This window comes from Empidonax traillii, unplaced genomic scaffold (assembly GCF_003031625.1).
Source record: "Empidonax traillii isolate 1590-97213 ecotype Southwest subspecies unplaced genomic scaffold, ASM303162v1 scaffold718:size422569, whole genome shotgun sequence".
NCBI lineage: Eukaryota > Metazoa > Chordata > Aves > Passeriformes > Tyrannidae > Empidonax > Empidonax traillii.
Window position 1 is genome coordinate 4,779 of NW_020955911.1, and position 16,955 is coordinate 21,733.

Below are 16,955 nucleotides of genomic sequence, written 5' to 3' on the forward strand. Positions count from 1 at the left end.
GGCGCGGTGCACGCTGGGAGCGCGGGGGCGGTGGCGCCTGAGGGAGCGCGGCCGCCATTTTGTGCTGCTCGCTCGGTCCGGGCGGGCGCTGCGGCTCTGAGGGAGCGCTCGGCTCGCCTGCTCTGTAGCTCGGGGCCGCCGCCGCTGCAGCCATGGGCCGTAAGAAGAAGAAGCAGCTGAAGCCTTGGTGCTGGTATCCTTGTGTGTGGGACGCGGCGGGTGCGGGAAGCTGGGTGGGGGAGGGGAGCGGCCTGGCGCGGTCGCGGCTGGGCCCTGGCCTGCTCCGGGATGGGGCTCCCCCTTCTCCCCACCTCGGTTACGGTTTGTCTCGGTGCTCGGCGCTGTTCCATCCCTGTGCTCTTCGGGATGGGCCCCGCTTCGTGCCCTTTTTCTCCTCATGGCCCCTCCCGCCGAGGCCGCGGCCTCACACCCGCTCCCTGGAGCCGGGCTGGGCCCGGCGGGATTGCCGGCGTCGTGGGGAAAAAAAGAAAACAGCCTTTTTCCCCCGAGGGAAGGATGTTACAAACGAGAAAATCCTGCTCCTAATATACACAATACAATATATTCAAGGAGTGGGGCGGATGTGGTTAAAAGAGAGATTTTGAAAACTTCTTTCTTTTTTTTCTTTTTTTTTTTTTGTGGCCGGGTAGGCTTTCAAATTTGTAATTGCTGCATCACAGTCAGGTGGAATTTCTCAGTGTTCTGAAATACTGGTGGATTTTTCTTCGGTCGTTCCTTCAGAGTCTGCTGTCTGTTGGGGTGATTGCAGATTTACCTTTTCTCTCTCTCAAATGTTTCTACCCCATCTAGGTTTGCTTAATAAAGGAATTTATAAGCTTCTCTGTGCCATTTTATGTTGGAAGGCTTGTGTTTTAGATATATTTCACGTTTTCGCGGAAGCAAGAGACACTTTGTGATAACAATGTTAACAATGTGTTAATAACGAATTGCAACCGTGTATTTGTCTCGCCGAGGAAGATGTTTGCTGAAATCCCAGTGCTGACCTGCAGGAGGGAAAGGCAGTTTTGCCTCTTCTGTTACCTAGATATCCAGAAAGCTCCTTGTTTAAAATACTTCTGTTTAAAAGCAGAGAATTCTTTAATGACAGCAGCAAATTGTGCAGTGTCAGAAGAATTGATAGCTGGGTAGGAAAGGAATTTTTTAACTAAGACCTTTGTTCTCTTTTATGTTTGTTAGTTACTGGTACTTGTTACTAAAGAGACAATTGTGAGTATTTAGCATAGCTTCCGTTTTCCTGATTTCAAGTCTCTTTCTCCTTTAATGCTTTTGCAACTTTAATTTTCATCCACACCCTTGAAGGGAAAGAGTGAGTCCACTTAAAAAGAAGTAGGACTTGAAAACCATGGGACAAAGGATGTGAAATCAAATGATTCTCATTGCACACACCTTCCCAGTTTTATACCTGTCTGATGAGGGAAATGCTGGATCACATGAGGGTGGTGATTTTAGACATACACGAAATATTTGTCACTCTTTGAATGCTCAGAGATGCTTCCTGTGCCTTTTGCTTTAGCAAAAATCACCCTGGTGCTAATTACCTTGGTTTTGTCTAGGAGGTCTCTTGCAGTATTAAATGTTTCCTTAACAGTCTTCTGCAGGTATTGTAATAGGGATTTTGATGATGAAAAAATCCTTATACAGCATCAAAAAGCAAAGCACTTTAAATGCCATATATGTCATAAGAAACTGTATACAGGACCTGGTTTAGCTATACATTGCATGCAGGTAAGGAGTCTTAGATTTACTTGGGCTTTTCTTAGGAGTATCTAAAATTTGAATGAATCGTGACCTTAAAAAGGTGGTGTTTGGGGCTTCCAGAGTCTTAAAAATTGATGAGAAAAGGGCAGCACTGGCCTGTTTCCAGCACGGGAGCCGTGCTGTGTCAGCAGTCAGCTGGACACTGTGCAGCAGAGATCTCTGCCCTCAGTTCTGGAGGAGCAGTGAAGGAACTGTGTTGTCTTGGTGTTCTAAGACAAGTCTGTAAACTGGTTTTAGAGTTAGTAGATACCAGAGATTAGGAGGCACAATCAAGGATATGCTTGGCCAGAGAGATTATTCCCATTAAGGATGTTCCTTTTTTGCCTTGAAACTGGCTGAAGAACACAGAGAACTGAACCTCAATTGTGGTCAGCAGCATTTGTTTGCTTTGCTTTTCCTTTAGGTACATAAGGAAACAATAGATGCTGTTCCAAATGCTATTCCGGGAAGAACAGACATTGAACTGGAAATCTATGGGATGGAGGGCATTCCAGAGAAAGACATGGAGGAACGGAGGAGGTTACTTGAACAAAAAACTCAGGGTAAGGTGTGGCAGGTTGTGTGTCATTTCCCTGCTCTGGGAACTGTGGCACAGCGAGGGGTGGCTTTGCTTTGTTCTCTCACGGCAGCTCCAGATTGGAATTTTACTATTTTTGTTCCAACTAGAACACCCCAGATAAAGGTAATTTCATAGAACGCAATTTGCCTTCTGTCTGACCATCTCCTGTCCTGTCTGCAGAGAGCCAGAAAAAGAAACAACAGGATGATTCTGATGAGTATGAAGATGATGAATCTGCGGCTTCAACTTCATTTCAACCCCAGCAGGTTCAGCCACAGCAGGGGTACATTCCCCCCATGGCACAGCCAGGTCTGCCTCCTGTGCCAGGTGCTCCAGGGATGCCTCCAGGTGAGAGGGTGGGAAAAGCTGGGCAGGAATTACACAAATTGCTGCTGGTGTGCTGAGTAATGATCTGCCCTTTTAGCACTGGGTCTGGGAGGTCACAAAATAGTTCTGTGAGGTGCAGATAAGCAGTTTGTTCATTTTCTTCCCCCACACGTCTTCCTCCGTGGAGTAGATTAGGACACCTAAAGCTGGTGTGTAGACTGAAGACGTGGTAGTGAAACAGCTTAGTGCTTCAAAGAGACGTCTCCCGGAGATGTTTGGTTGTGGGATTTTGTCACAGGATTTTGGGAGCAGGGCAGGAAGGCTGTTGTGTGTGTAGAGACTGCTCACACAAAGCAGGCAGTTTGTACACAGGCCACAAATACGGTGAGGAAAGAATTTTGATCAGTGAGTGAAAAAGGGTCTCTTCCCCTTGTAGTAGGGTGTGTTCTTCAGAGACCACTGGGAAAATGTAGAGTCTTGCAGGACTGAGAGCAGTGAATCCAAGTCAGACTTGCAGATGGTTTATATTGGGTTGTTTCAAAAGCAGTCTTTCAGAGCTTCCTGTAGAGCAGTTATCCAGTCTGCATTCATTAGATGCCGTTTCCTAGCAACTGTATGTTGTGTGAGTTGCTGAAAATGTATTTCTCTTTTAAGGTATTCCACCATTAATGGCAGGTGTTCCACCTATGATGCCTGGAATGCCTCCAGTTATGCCTGGAATGCCACCTGGGTGAGTAGCAAGAAAGACTTGATATTACATATACATACTGTGCGTTTTGAACTGTCACAGAAGAAGTAAAGCTAATTAAAAAAAATGTATTTAGGAAATTGTAAACTCTGTGACCTAAATATTAAGGCTAAGTAGAGAGCTGGATGGCTGTAAACCAACATGTAAAATATGGCCAAGCTGTGAATTAGTGTGTAAAGTATGTTGCCTTTCTTTTGACTTTCTTAAGTAGTGGTATATTAATTTTATATTAATTTAAAGCTTTGTTGTGTTGGTTTAGAGCCTTCTGTGAGCCACTGTTCCCTTGTGCACTGCACATATGTTGTGCACCTGGTTATCAGTCATCAGCCTAACACGAAAAAGATACTGGATAGTTTATATTTTTCTTGTATTTTGGGCAAAAGGTGTTGGTTTTTTATGCTTGTTTGGGGTTGGCACCATCCCCTATCACAATGTGTTTTGGAAATTCACAGTTAGATTTTTGATTTTGTCATAAATTTTCACAGATTACATCAACAGAGAAAATACATGCAGTCATTTTGTGGTGGAAACATGTAAGCATCTCATTAATGTAATTTTAGGTACATTCATTATGCCATTTTATGTCATGTTTTTGATAAGCTTGGAATTGTCTTACTGAAAACCTCTGAATATTGCTTGAGAATTTGGGGAAAATGTTTAGTTAGGTTCTGTTACTGTATAATATATGAAGTTTTTATGCCTTATCTAAATATTACAAAACTATGCGTGAAATGTGTTCTACAAAATATTAACAAAATAGACCCTCAGGGACTGACCACCTCTCTTGACCCAGAGTACAGCTCCTTGTGCTCGGTCCTTCCCACTGCAGGATGCACTGCGGGATCTCAATTTGGAAGTTTTAAAGTTCACTGAGCTGGAAGGTTGTTCTCTTCTGGGACACAAATATTGATTTAACAATCTTTGAATTCAAAAATCGTGTCATAGTCAAACATGGTGTGGATGCTCATCATGAGTTTAATTTTTCTGGGTGGAAATTAAACAGAATTTAATCAGGTTTTCTGGTGCTTAGTCCTCACTAAACACCGAGGGGGTAAAAACACAACTGGATTTGCCAAAATTTCACTGCATTTCCATTTGGGAGCAGAGGGTGGTGTTGCACTCTCCTCTTACCCATTTTAATCTGAAGTTCTGCTTATTTAACCTGATTATCCTGTGTCTAAAAATGAGGAAAGAGGAACTGGGACACAGAAAGCAACTTTGTTTTTGGCTTGACAATATTTGTAGCCCTGTCTCTGCAGTTCCTCGGGGAGTCACCTTTCTGGGGCAGCAGGCAGGGAGCATCCAGCACGTTTTTGTGTGTCTAATGTGTCAGGACTGACTTTGTCTGCTGTGACCATCAGCCCAGAAATGGGGGAATGGTGCTGTGTTCCCAACATTCCTGCTCCTGCACAGGGTGTTCCCTTTAGCACTGGCAGTTGGGAATAGAACTCAGGCTTTGCTCACCCCCTCCTGGTGATTTGTTTTGATGCTGAAACACCAGGGGTGAAGGTGTCTTGACTCTCTCATACCAACAGACTGCTTTTGAGGGGTTTTTGGGGTGTACTTGTTTGCTGCACATCTGTTTATCTTGCTCACTGAAGTAATGAGAATTCCATTCTTTTGTTTCCCTGATATGTCTTCGAGCATCTGCACAAAAATTAAGCAAATTTAAGCTACACTTGTTTAGTTCCCTGTAAAGCAATCACACATACTCCTCTAGGGAAAAGCCCTTTTTAATATGGAAAAAAATATAATGAGGGCTTCTCATATTAAAAAAAAAATCCCACTTTATCATTAGTATGTGGATGATTTACTGTAATTGAAACTGCAGAAGCTTTCTTAGCCTCTGCTTTTATCAGTGTTTTATGGATAGCTGTGCACGTTTGGGTTCTCTGCCTTTCCCTTGTGGTGTCAGAGCGGAGTAAGAGCAGTTGTGCAGCGATTGAGGGTGATTTGAACTGCCTCTTTTCCTACATTCAGACTTCCTGAGTGTGCCAAGTTCATGTTCTTGGAACACTCTGCTGTAAGTGGTAGCCTGAAGCAGATTTCAAGAGGGACACCAGTTCTGGAAATTTCAAAAGAGTGGAAGTGAAATCTTAAAAAATTAAAGTTCAGATTTTCTTGGGGTTTTGGGTGTTGGGTTTCCTGGTGTTTTTTTTTTTCTTGTGGAGTCACCTGGTTTTGAATTCTCTTTATTGAGAGCTTCTTGGAATTATTTATCATGATTTTTTTGTCTAATACAGGTATGTGCCAATTGTCTTAACAGTTTATCAGGAGTGCTGATACCAGTGTTCATTTTCTATTTAATAGGATGATGCCAATGGGTGGAATGATGCCTCCTGGGCCAGGAATACCACCTCTTATGCCTGGTATGCCACCAGGTAGGTCAGGGTTGTCGAACTCGTACTATGGTGAGAGTTATATTTATTTATTTATTTTCATTACATTTAGGATTTTTATAAGTGCCACCACCTTGATGTGGTTTGATTGCCACAGAAACCACTCTTATGCAGAGGTGGTTGATTTATGGCTTTTTATTTTAAGTAATTATTTGAGTTTTACTCTGTTGTCAAAGTGAAAAATAGAATATAGTTTTCTATTATTATTATTATTTATTATTATTATTATTCTCCTCTGCTGTTGTGTTGTCTCATCCCTTTTTTTAATGTCTGTGGCTGCAGCTGGAAAATAGTAATGATTGAAAATGTGGGAAGTAAGGAATAATGCTGATGATTTACCCAACTCATGAGCCTTCTATTTGAAGAAATTTAATTGCAATTTTGGTCTCTAACCATAGCTGGAAGAGATGTCTCTTGAGCTGCCTAAAGTTCTCAGGGTGTTCCACCTGAGCAGCAGCTGTGTGGTGATGAACTGGGATTTGCTGGTTTGCCTGATGGGACTCCTGGGAGCTGTTAACTTCCCACCTGAGCCTCCCCTGGAGCTCCCTGCACACCAGGAGCAGGTTTGGGGATGCCAGAGTACAAACATCACAGTGCTGAAACCCCCAGCAGCTCTGAGGGGCTTTGTCCCAGTGCTGGTGCTGTTGGTGGGGGCTGAGGCTCTTTGGTTCTGTACCAGTCTCACCCACACTTGTGGCAGGGTGGGCACAGTGTGTTGGAAACACTTCCTGCATTCCTTGCCTTGGTTTAACAGGAGTGTAAACTTCATTATGGAAGCTTTAGTAAAAAATGCCTTAATTCAGTACTGCTCTGAAGGGGTGGAGGTTACTGCCTGTGGTACTGTTTGGTGATTGCTGACAATGCCCTGTGTCATGTTTTGTTTTACTGTTGCCTCAGAAATACATCTTCCTTGTGGGAGGTGGTTCTGAGGAAGCCTCTTTGCCCCTCGAGCCTGATCCGTGTGCCGTGCTTTGTGGTTGCAGGAATGCCTCCCCCCGTGGGGCCCCGGCCTGGCATGCCCCCCATGACCCAAGCACAGCCTGTCACAGCCCCGGGCATCCTTAACCGGCCTCCAGCTCCTGCTGCAACCGCCCCCACCCCGCAGCCTCCAGTTACCAAACCACTCTTCCCAAGTGCGGGGCAGGTAAGGTGTCCCAGAGCCTGCAATGGCTGCTCCTACATCCGTCGAATTCCACAGCGTGGGCAGTGCCTGTTAATTACTGAGGAGGCCCCAGAAATGACTGGTCTCTTGCTTGGGTTGATTTGGAAGTTTAATGCAGTGTAGTGCTTGAATGAATTGTAAGATATTCTTTGTCTTGCAACAGCTGTGAAACCAAACAGTTCTCTAACTAAGCATGTGGGGAGGACGGGAGTAGGCAAAACACTTCTTTGTTTAATTCCTTTAGTTTGTTGTTTATAAAGGTGCTCTGGGTGGGTGAAGGGATGTGTTAGCCAGCCACAGGAGTCTGATGGCAGAGAACTCTACCTAAAATTTACAAATTACAAGTCTTGGCATGACTTGTTCTCAGCTGTTCTCATAATGGGCTCTCTGCCAATTGACAGACTGATTTATTCTGTCTTCTTGTTAAACTGCTCAAACAGTGCCTGAGTTAGGAGGTTCTGTACTGCAGAAAGTGTAGGAGCAAGTTAGGTTGGTAAAAAATTCATTCAAGTGTGTTGGGGAGGGAAGTGGGGAATTGATAGTGGCTTGTGAACTCTTCCCTTTGAATGCACTTGTGTGTAAGCCCTGAAGTCTTTCCTTACTTTCAAGTATGTTGCAGAAACCTTCATAGTGTATTATTTGCATTTTGGACTTCTGCAGGGAAGATACTTGTTTACAAAAACCCAGTCCTTTCGTAAGGAAGGGCTTAGCATAAGAAATCCTTTCATGTGGATACTTTCCACTCTTTTATTTGGAGACTTTTCACTGTTTCCTTTCTTTTATGCTACAGATGGGGACACCTGTCACAAGCTCAAGTGCAGCTTCCTCCAATTCAGAAAGTCTGTCAGCATCTTCTAACGCTCTGTTTCCTAGCACAGCACAAGTACGCAGGAAGTCACAGTTCAAACCAATTGCTTTGCAACTTAACCCTTTGGACCGTTCTGTGAAACCTAAAATTGACTAAACATCCTCAGACCATTTCTGTTCCCTTCCTGACTATGTTTAGCTGGTAAAACCGCAGAGTCCTCCACTGGGAGTTGTATCTTGCTAGAAATCAGCTTGTCAAAGTGCCCGATCCTCCCTAGTGTGAAAGAACGAAATGTAACCTCCTGGTTCTAAAGGGTTAAAAAAGCATGAAAGCAGTTCAATGCATTTTAGTGGGCAGTGGTTAGCTTGATGCATGGTGAAGGCTTTTTAGTTTATGTTGTTTAATATGATACATCACGATGCAGGGAATTTTTCATTTGCATTGTGTGCAAAACGTTAAATATTTTTGTTTTGGTTGGGAGGTTCAGGTGATTGTAAATACACAGTGACTAGAAACAAAAGCATTCTCTCATAACTGAGGCTGGCTTTGGAGATTGCTGTGTCTTCTGAGACAGCTTTGTAAGGCAGACTTTGGCAGGGTTTTTTTAAGAAAAAAGTAGGAAAGGTGAATTGCTGGAATCTGTAGTGAACTTCATATCTGCTTCCACTGACTCTTCATTCTCAAATGAGACTAAAGTTCTGCAGGTAGACACAGTACTTTGTGACAATGCTGCAGTGTCTATACAGAGAACACTTAAAAGCCCTGACACAACAGAGCTTTCTTAAATATTGGATTAAAATACCACTTAACTACCTAATTTTAAGGAAAACTAATAGTTTGAGCTATACTCTGAACTAATGGTTCCTAAAGTATGTTAATTAGTGCAGAAACAATGAATTTATACTTAGATCTCTTCATAAAACAGTAGATCAGGAAAGATTTAGACATCTACCAAATTCAGTACTTGAGATAAGGGTTTTGATAGTGGGGTTTTGGGGTTTTGTTTGTTTGTTTGTTCCTTTTTTCTAGTTGTGGCTTTTGACCTGCAAATGTTAGCCTTTCCAATGTGTGTGTGTGTATATGTGTATATCCTGGGTTTTATTTTGTCTTGTTTTCAGTTGCTCTAGTGTGCAATAAGGCTGAACTTTACTTTTGTCGAGCTTGTTACAATTATGTATCTCACTGGAAGGTTTCAGAGCTCTGAGAGACATCATTATTTAAGTTTTCTGCTGCTTTGAGATGCAAGCATTGACCTGTGTGTGTGTTCCACAGGCTGCAGCAGCTGTGCCAGGGCCAGTTGGTACTGATTTCAAACCTTTGAATTCTACACCTGCAACAACAACGGAGCCCCCCAAACCTACATTCCCTGCTTACACACAGTCCACAGCCTCAACCACTAGCACCACCAACAGCACTGCAGCTAAACCAGCCACATCTATAACAAGTAAGCCTGCTACCCTCACCACAACCAGTGCAACCAGTAAGTTGATCCATCCAGATGAGGATATATCACTGGTAAGTTAAAATGTTTTCATTGTCTCACTGAAAAAATGCAATTTGTGCTGGTATGGCTGATTAAATGGAAATTCTTCTGTGCTCTGTAACTTGTGTATTTTAATAATGGTGAGAGTGCAAACTGTGCAGAATTAATGTAACTGAGATGACTGGCATGCTGCAGTGATCTTACTGCAGTTCTGTGCCTTAGCTTTGTTGGGGACAGGAAATCACTCAACCCAAAATGTAATTGGGACTTTTCCTGCATGTGACTTAAGCTTGAAGTGTAAAACATACAGGTAGTGTAGAACAAGAGACTGAACAGTTTGAAGTGGTTTTGGTGCTGTTACAGCAGTCAGAAAATGGAATTTATGGATCAAACAAATGAACCCTTATGTCAGGTCAGGTATCTTTAGATCTGTGTTCAGCTTTTTTGTCTCAGCTTAAGAGAAAAATGCTTTGTTGAGTGGAGGGGGAGAATTTGTGTTGTGTGCAAGATGCTCCCTTGGCTGGAATTGATGCAGTAACTGCAGGAAAGGGGAAAATCCAGGAGCTCCCATGTCATGTTAGTGGTAGTCTCTGAATTTTAAGGTGGTTAAAATAGTTTAGTGCCTGTAATCTGCTTTGTTGAACCTGTCTTTGCTGTGCTCTTGGTGGGTGTTAACACACCGTGTTGTGCTTGTGTGCTCTGGTTTTAGGAAGAGAGAAGGGCTCAGCTGCCCAAGTACCAGCGCAATCTTCCTCGGCCGGGCCAGGCTGCCCTGGGTAATCCACCAGTTGGACCAATTGGAGGTATGATGCCACCACAGCCAGGAATTCCTCCACAGCAACAAGGAATGAGACCTCCCATGCCACCTCATGGTAATCACAAATTCCCCAGCTTTCCTCTCCTGAAAAGCTTTGTCTTTGCCATAAACCTTTTGAAAACTTTGAAGTGGCCTGTTCTGGCAGGGAGGGGTGAAGCTTATCACAAAAGGCAACTTCTCATTACTTAAAAAAATAAAACCAATTCTTCTTTGCATCTTAAATGTTCTGTTTATAGGTCAGTATGGTGCTCATCACCAGGGCATGCCAGGATACCTTCCTGGGGCCATGCCTCCATACGGGCAGGGACCTCCGATGGTGCCCCCGTACCAGAGTGGACCTCCTCGACCTCCCATGGGAATGAGACCCCCCGTAATGTCGCAAGGCGGCCGCTACTGACGCTCCTACTCACGCTCTAATAGGTTTGGAGATTAAACCTTTTCTCATCTTGTGCTGTTAATATAGCAGAGCTTCCGTCAATTAAGGCTTCATTGTGACTTTAAAAAATATAAGTACCTTCCCACATGCAAGGAGCTATTGGACATTCTTATTTTACATGGGAAAAAAAATTATTTGGAATAATAACAGGAACTTTTCCTGATGTTGCAATTTATACTGTATGGCTTCTTTTTCATGTTTCATCTAGGTTTTTAGAAGTGAAGTATAGTAAATATGGTTCGTTAAATTGTGAAGGCGCTGGAATTACATGAACATACCACCTTAAAGGCAAGTTCTGTGATGTTACGTTGCTCTTTGTGAAATGATGCCTTCACAGCACTTCAAGTGCTGTTGGACTTCACGTCCCCAACATAGTTTGGTGAGGGCTGTAACTGTTCCCAACTACTTGTACATTAAAGTCTGAACTTGTAACAATATTTAATGTATTTAGAGTTCCTCCTGTTTCAGGGTTTAAGTAAACTGACCCACTAAGGTCATGTGACTTTTCTGTACTGTTATAAACTTCATTGTAATAAAAGAGGAGAAAAATTTATATGCCTTTTTATTCGTGACCAGCTGTGGACAACTGCCTGAAAGGTTTGTACAGATGCATGCTGTGGTAGCCATTGGTGTAATGAGCACAGTTACTGGTGCTGTTTTGATAAAATCGGAATTCCTTGTTCTATCAAAAGTCACTCCTTAGCTGTACATCTGAGTAGACAAAGACCTGTACACTTATTAACGGACTCCTCAAAACTGAGGCTGCAGGAGGCACATCCTAACTCTTGGTTGGAACTTCTCTTAATACATATGTTTCTTTATTTGTGCTTTCTTGTCCTCAATAAATTTGAATTGATTTCTAGTCCTGGCACTTACTTGCAGGATGTGGAAGTGCTCTCAGACACATCCTCGTGCCAGATGTGTCCTGTTAGTTCTCTCTCTTGAGCTGACCCTTGTGCAGGTGCAAATGTGTGAGTTGCAGGAGTCTGGTAGGTTCATCTTTCTAGAAGCTCAGGTGCATGGCACACGGTGAGTGACTCCCAGCTGATGTATTGAAGTTGACCTGCAAAAGAGAAATAGTAGCTCCACCTTGTTCATGTCTGGCAGAGGCAGAGCAGGCAAAAGGAGTGGGTTATGGGCTGTGTTTTGAAGTGTCCAGAATTTCATGAACTATCTGTAACCATCTGCTGTGTGATGAGATGTTGGCTGAGTTTCTTTCTTGAGCCATTCAGTGAAAGTTTCTGGAGGAGTAAGAGACCTTTTTATCAGAGAGGCTTTTCCTATGAAGTAGTCATTTATCTGTTTATAAGAGCAGAGCCATAAATTCCTGTCAGGGTTGCAGTTCTCTGAGTGTCTGACATCACTGTGTTCCTGTGCTATATTTCTGATGAAGGTGAGAATGCAGAGAGAGACTTTTTGGAGGGGAGGACAGTGATAGCTTCTCTGGCCTCTTTACCACAGGAGGAAACAAAATGAGTGGTGAATTTCTTCATTTGCAGGTCAACTTTAAATACACATTTCAGCCTCAAGCCTTATCTGTGCAATTTAATTGATGGGGATATCTCTTCTTTAAGGGTAGGTTAGAAAGACTATCAGCATTTTTGTGTCAGTGTTCCACAGATGTTTTTGTAGATCGTGGAGTTGTTTTAAATTACATTACTGAGCACTATGGCTCTGTTTCTTGGAAGCCTTGGGGTTTTTTAGCTGCTTGTAGGTACATCCAGTGGCTTTGTGCTGTCACCAGTGCAAAAATCCAGTACAGCTAAAGCACTCCATGGTCTCAGCTTCTGTCCTGGGGTCACAGAATATCTCCTAAAAGCACAAGAGCATCCAGTGCAGTGTAATTACAGCTGACTGGCCTTATTTTAATCATCAAGAATTGCCAGGCACTTTCTCTGAAGTGTTTAGCAGTTGTAAGACCATAACTCCAAGCCTCTGTTGAGAAGCAGTTCTCTCTGATCACTGGTATCTGCTGATCACCTGTCAGATGTGCAGTATTTGGCTTGCAAATGTGCTGAGTGGGCCTTGATGTCAGATCTTCTGTTAGCTCCTCATCTTGCTGTACACACAAGTCTAACAGATCAAACTGTTCTGCTCAGGCAATGCTTTTACACTCTGGTTTTCTTCTGTTTACCTAATAAGGATCATTACACAACAATGGAGAGATTATTGCAGTGTCTTATATTTATCTTTTTTGTAATACTACACATTGAATTCATACTTTATAAAGTGATCTTAACTACTGCTTGTAAAACTACAGAACTTCTTTGCTTTTCTGGAGATCATATTGCTGCTGTAAGGATGCTTTGCCCTCCTGCCCCACTCAAGTAAATCCCTTCTCCCTTTGGTGTTTTTCCATAACTTTCTGTGTGTTTTCAGACCCCTCCTTCTCCTGGGATCAAACCTTACTGCATGTACTGTTAACTCAGCATATTCTGCAAGTTGTATTAATTAAGAATTTCCCTCTTTTAAGCAGTGAATGTCTGGTAATGGTACCACTGGTAGCTAATACTGCATAGACTTAGAGCTTGGATGCATTTTGAGACTGACTTTCCTGGTTGTAATGTTATATGATAATCCCTCGAGTAAGCACTGCCACAATGTGTCATTGGTACTCACATAGAAGCAGGGGAACAATTCTTTCCATGATTTTCCCTTGGATACTCCCTGTCCTGCTCCTGTCATTCCTGTGCTGTAAGAGCTGTGGTGTGGCTGCCTTTGGTTACTCTTGTGTCTCGTGTGACTCCTCTGTCAACAGGCAGCTGTTGCAGTGCCTGTGTTGTCTGTTGGTCCCTGCCTTCATTTCTTTGGATACTGCTTCTTAATGTTCAGAGAGTTGGATTTATGGTGCATTTACCCAAAAAGATGTCCCAAAACTATCTGGGATGGAACAGTGGCTTGTGTAAAGACTAAGGCTTGGTTTACAGTGCCAAGTGTAACCAGCATCACTGTGCCAGCAGATGCCACGTGTGCCACAGCCAGGAGAACAGGCCTCTGCTGCAGTTCAGCTCTCCCTGGAAGGAGGTGGCAGAAGCCTTTCTGATCCCAGAGAAAGCATCTCTTGTGCTGCTGCAGGACTCTGCTGCTGGAATCATAGAGGCAGAAGCTTTGGTTTTGAGCTGTTGCCTAAATATGCCACGGCAGATCTTACAGGGAAGTTAACACCTGCAAGGGCATTTTGAAATGCAAATGCTGAATACAAAAAATAACACTACAAGAAAATCTTAGGCACAGGTGGGAAGAGGTTTAGCAAAAAACTTACCAGAATTTATGGCATTTAGGATTTGTTTGAAAGGTTCTGAACTATTTTATGCATGGTCTCATAATATTGTTATGAGCAGCTGGCCTTTAGGGCAAAAGGGGTGAGACTGGCATGAAAGAACCTTGAAAAAGCCTGGGCTGGTTTTGATATGACTCTTTCATACTGCCTTTAGAGTGGCTTCTGCCTTTGGCAAACAGATAAAATACTGACCATTTAGCTGGCTCATGTGGACTAAAAATTTCTTCTGAAACTTGGGGATTTTTTTTTCCCCCACAGATGAGATTTTAGGTGCTGATAATAAATTTGAGGCTGGGCTGAATATCTAATAACAGTGGATAACAATTCCTCACTCTGTGCATGCATAGGAGAATATAAACAAGCTTCTAGAAACACATTCAGCTGCATCTGCCTTGTGTGGGCTCTGCCATTGGTTTAGTCTGAGGAGCTCTTGACCAGCACTTACACACAACTGTGGAACTTATTAAAACCTGGATAAAATTGAACAGGATCTCTAACCCACAGTTATTTTATAGGAGTCAAAGAATTCTGCATGCAGGATAAAATACAAAATACCAAGATTACATCAGTTTTAGGAGCAGCAAGAAGGGCATTATGACCTTCTGTTAAATTGAGACTGATACACCAGTCCGTGAGCTGGGGCTGCAATTTAAGATGGGAACTGATGGCACTTCATAGTAACTGTCTTAATAATTGTACTGGTCTAGTTTCTACATAAACACTCAGACAAGGGTGAACATTTCCAGTGGCTGATGGAATCTTTACTTCTCATGAACTAGTACAGTAAGTACTATCAGTTATGGGAAAAATGCCCCAAGAGAACTGACTGACGTTCCATTGATCAAGATACAAAGCAAAACCAACTGTCCAATTCAGAAATAGCTACCAAGTTCAAAAAATACTGTTTGGGCCTAACCAAAGAGGTGCTGTAGCAGTCATTTTCTTTTGTTTGCTTGATCACTGGAATTTTGTTAACTTTGAATGCATGTCTTTCACTTAATTGGGTCATGTTTTTTCTAAAATTTAAATTTTTCTTCTTCCTATAGCCCTGCCATAGGACAGGCTGAGGCAGAGTCTCAGTGTTGCCCTGTTCAGTCTGAGGCAAGTGGGATTTATTTTATTCATTCTGGGGGCTTTCACAGCTTTATGGCTGTTGGATATTTATGTCCCCAAACTTGCAGCAAGTTTGGTGAAGGCCCCTAAATTTATTTTAATTTAGGTTTTTTTTATTCTCTTTTGGTAGATGGGCTCTATATTAAATATTTCTCTTTTGATTATCGTTGTGGTTTTAAGAGTCTTAGGGGGAGGGAAGCTGCTTTAAGATGTTTGGGTACCTTTTCTCTTGGAATGCATTTCCTTTGAGGCTGCTCAGGGGGTCCTTCAGCCACACTGCCCCTCCCCACCTTTCCCTGCATTGCATTGGGGCTGGGGTTGGGGTTGGGGTTGGTGGTGGTGCCTTTTTGTAGTCTCTGAATGAGTGGCATGTAAATCCCAAGTCCTAATGTTTCCTCTGCTGGGGAGATGTATCTGTTGAAGTGCTAAAAATAGGTTTTAGCCAGCAGGTGACATTTATAGCACCAAATTCCAGAACAGAGTTTCTTTGAAGGAGGTTGAGATGTCAGTCCTGCTGCATCCATGAGCTGCACCTCAGCAAATATTAATGTAGAGCCCTGGGAGGAACCTGAGGGTTGATCCAAGCTGGTAACACAGAAAAGAGGAGTGAGAAGTGGAAGCTGCAGATTTTTCAGTTGGTGAGTTTCAGGAAGAGCCTTTTCCTCAACCTCTCTGGTGCACCAAAACTGTACCCTTTGTGAGGGAAAAGCTGCTCGCTCTGGTGCAGATACACTGGCCTTGACTGCTTGAGGTTGCTTAAAGTCAACTTCAGCTTCACAAGAGCAGGTGCTGTCCAAGGAGGTCTTGCAGCCCATCAGCAATGAAACAGAAAATAAATGGAGGTGTCGGGTTTTTACAATTTTTTTCAGGCTTTCAAAATGTATGGTAGTTTTTATGAGCGTACACTGTCTCATTTCTTCAGGATTTTCCCAAATAAGGCCCCCCCATGTGATTTTCAGTAATTTAAATTCAAGGATAGAGTTGTCATTCTTAACTTAGAGTGATTGCACATTCCTGTGTACCCCTCTTTGCTTGTACTCTGCCCTTTGCATTTTTCCTGGAGAAGGGTCCCTCCCCAGGTCACCCAGACTGACTGGAAAATTGTCCTCTGACGTTCCGAAATGGTTCCTGAGCATGGCCTTGCCTTTCTAATTCTCATTGTGGTGCTCTCCTAGTAACAGTGAAGATGAGAACAACTCTTCCACTAGGATTTGTTTCGCTTTCTCAGTTTACAGCAGCTTTTGGCTTATTCTTATTTCCCTGCAATGCCCAAGGAAAGTGTTTAACCCAAAATAACGAGTGTGGGTTGTACTTCTTGCTTGGAGTATCTGAATCTCTCAGAGACTCAAAATGAAAAATGGGCAAATTCCAGATGCCTGATCTTGACCTTTATTCCCAGTTTCCATTTCAGACTGATGCAGCACTAGGTGGGCTTTACCCAGCTGCTCATGTTCAGCCTGTCATTAAACCCATAAAGCTAAAATTCACATTCCTGTGCTGTCCTGTGGCCACTGAAGTACCCACTTAGATCCACATGGGGTTATGCCTTATAAATTGGTACCCTGGTGACAGCTGATTTTTCCAGCTCAGGGAGATGGTTTTTATCTGGTTTTGTTGAAGATGTTTTTTTCCATGGACATGTCAAATTAGTTCTCCAAAATACAGTTCCCATTTTCACTGTGTCATTGTTTAACCCCTGTCTGCTAATCCTTCAGAGCAAATGAACCATTTCTTTGTGTTTTGGCATTTTTTCAGCACCACGTTGCTGTGGGATTTTTTTTCCATAAAGGTGCTTTTAAGCAATTCCAAAAAGTTTAATGTCACACTGCCTACTTTTGAATGGTGCATTTGACATTAAGACAGTTCTGTGGGGTGTTACTGTATGAATTAGAGGTTCTCTGACTGGATTTTCCTGCTCCACTGCAAACACTGCTTGGAATTTCTGGTGGGGACTTCATCCCCTTTACTCCCCGTGGCATTCCTGTCCTTTCTGTTGTCACTGAAGGACTGGGTGGCACAGCTCTTGTTTCTTCCCTCCTTGGGA

The 16,955-nt window shown here is 43.0% G+C and overlaps 1 protein-coding gene across 6 annotated transcripts; it reads left to right on the forward strand.

Annotated features, from left to right (window-relative positions):
* Positions 1-26: 26 nt before the first annotated feature.
* ZNF207 (zinc finger protein 207) lies at positions 27-15,602 on the forward strand. 6 transcript variants are annotated; one of them, XR_003573079.1, is made up of 13 exons: positions 27-193; positions 1,620-1,746; positions 2,183-2,321; positions 2,519-2,686; positions 3,320-3,395; positions 5,724-5,824; positions 6,796-6,956; positions 7,765-7,857; positions 9,055-9,297; positions 9,975-10,137; positions 10,319-10,502; positions 10,727-10,806; positions 14,845-15,602. XR_003573079.1 is itself a non-coding variant. In XM_027900350.1 (12 exons), the coding sequence occupies exons 1-11, from the start codon at positions 153-155 to the stop codon at positions 10,477-10,479; spliced, it is 1,473 nt and encodes a 490-aa protein (XP_027756151.1). In that variant the 5' UTR covers positions 27-152; the 3' UTR covers positions 10,480-10,502; positions 10,727-11,380. The 6 variants fall into 6 exon arrangements, 5 of the variants coding, with proteins under 5 accessions (XP_027756151.1, XP_027756150.1, XP_027756152.1 ...); XM_027900350.1 differs by lacking the exon at positions 14,845-15,602 and having other exon boundaries at positions 10,727-11,380; XM_027900349.1 differs by lacking the exon at positions 14,845-15,602 and having other exon boundaries at positions 10,319-11,380.
* The last annotated feature ends 1,353 nt before the right edge of the window (positions 15,603-16,955 follow it).

Excerpts from the sequence above, each read along its gene's own strand:
- ZNF207 (XM_027900349.1), top strand. The coding sequence starts at position 153 with ATGGGCCGTAAGAAGAAGAAGCAGCTGAAGCCTTGGTGCTG. Across the intron at positions 2,687-3,319 it reads TGCTCCAGGGATGCCTCCAG|GTATTCCACCATTAATGGCA; the intron begins GTGAGAGGGTGG and ends TTCTCTTTTAAG. Across the intron at positions 9,298-9,974 it reads CAGATGAGGATATATCACTG|GAAGAGAGAAGGGCTCAGCT; the intron begins GTAAGTTAAAAT and ends CTCTGGTTTTAG.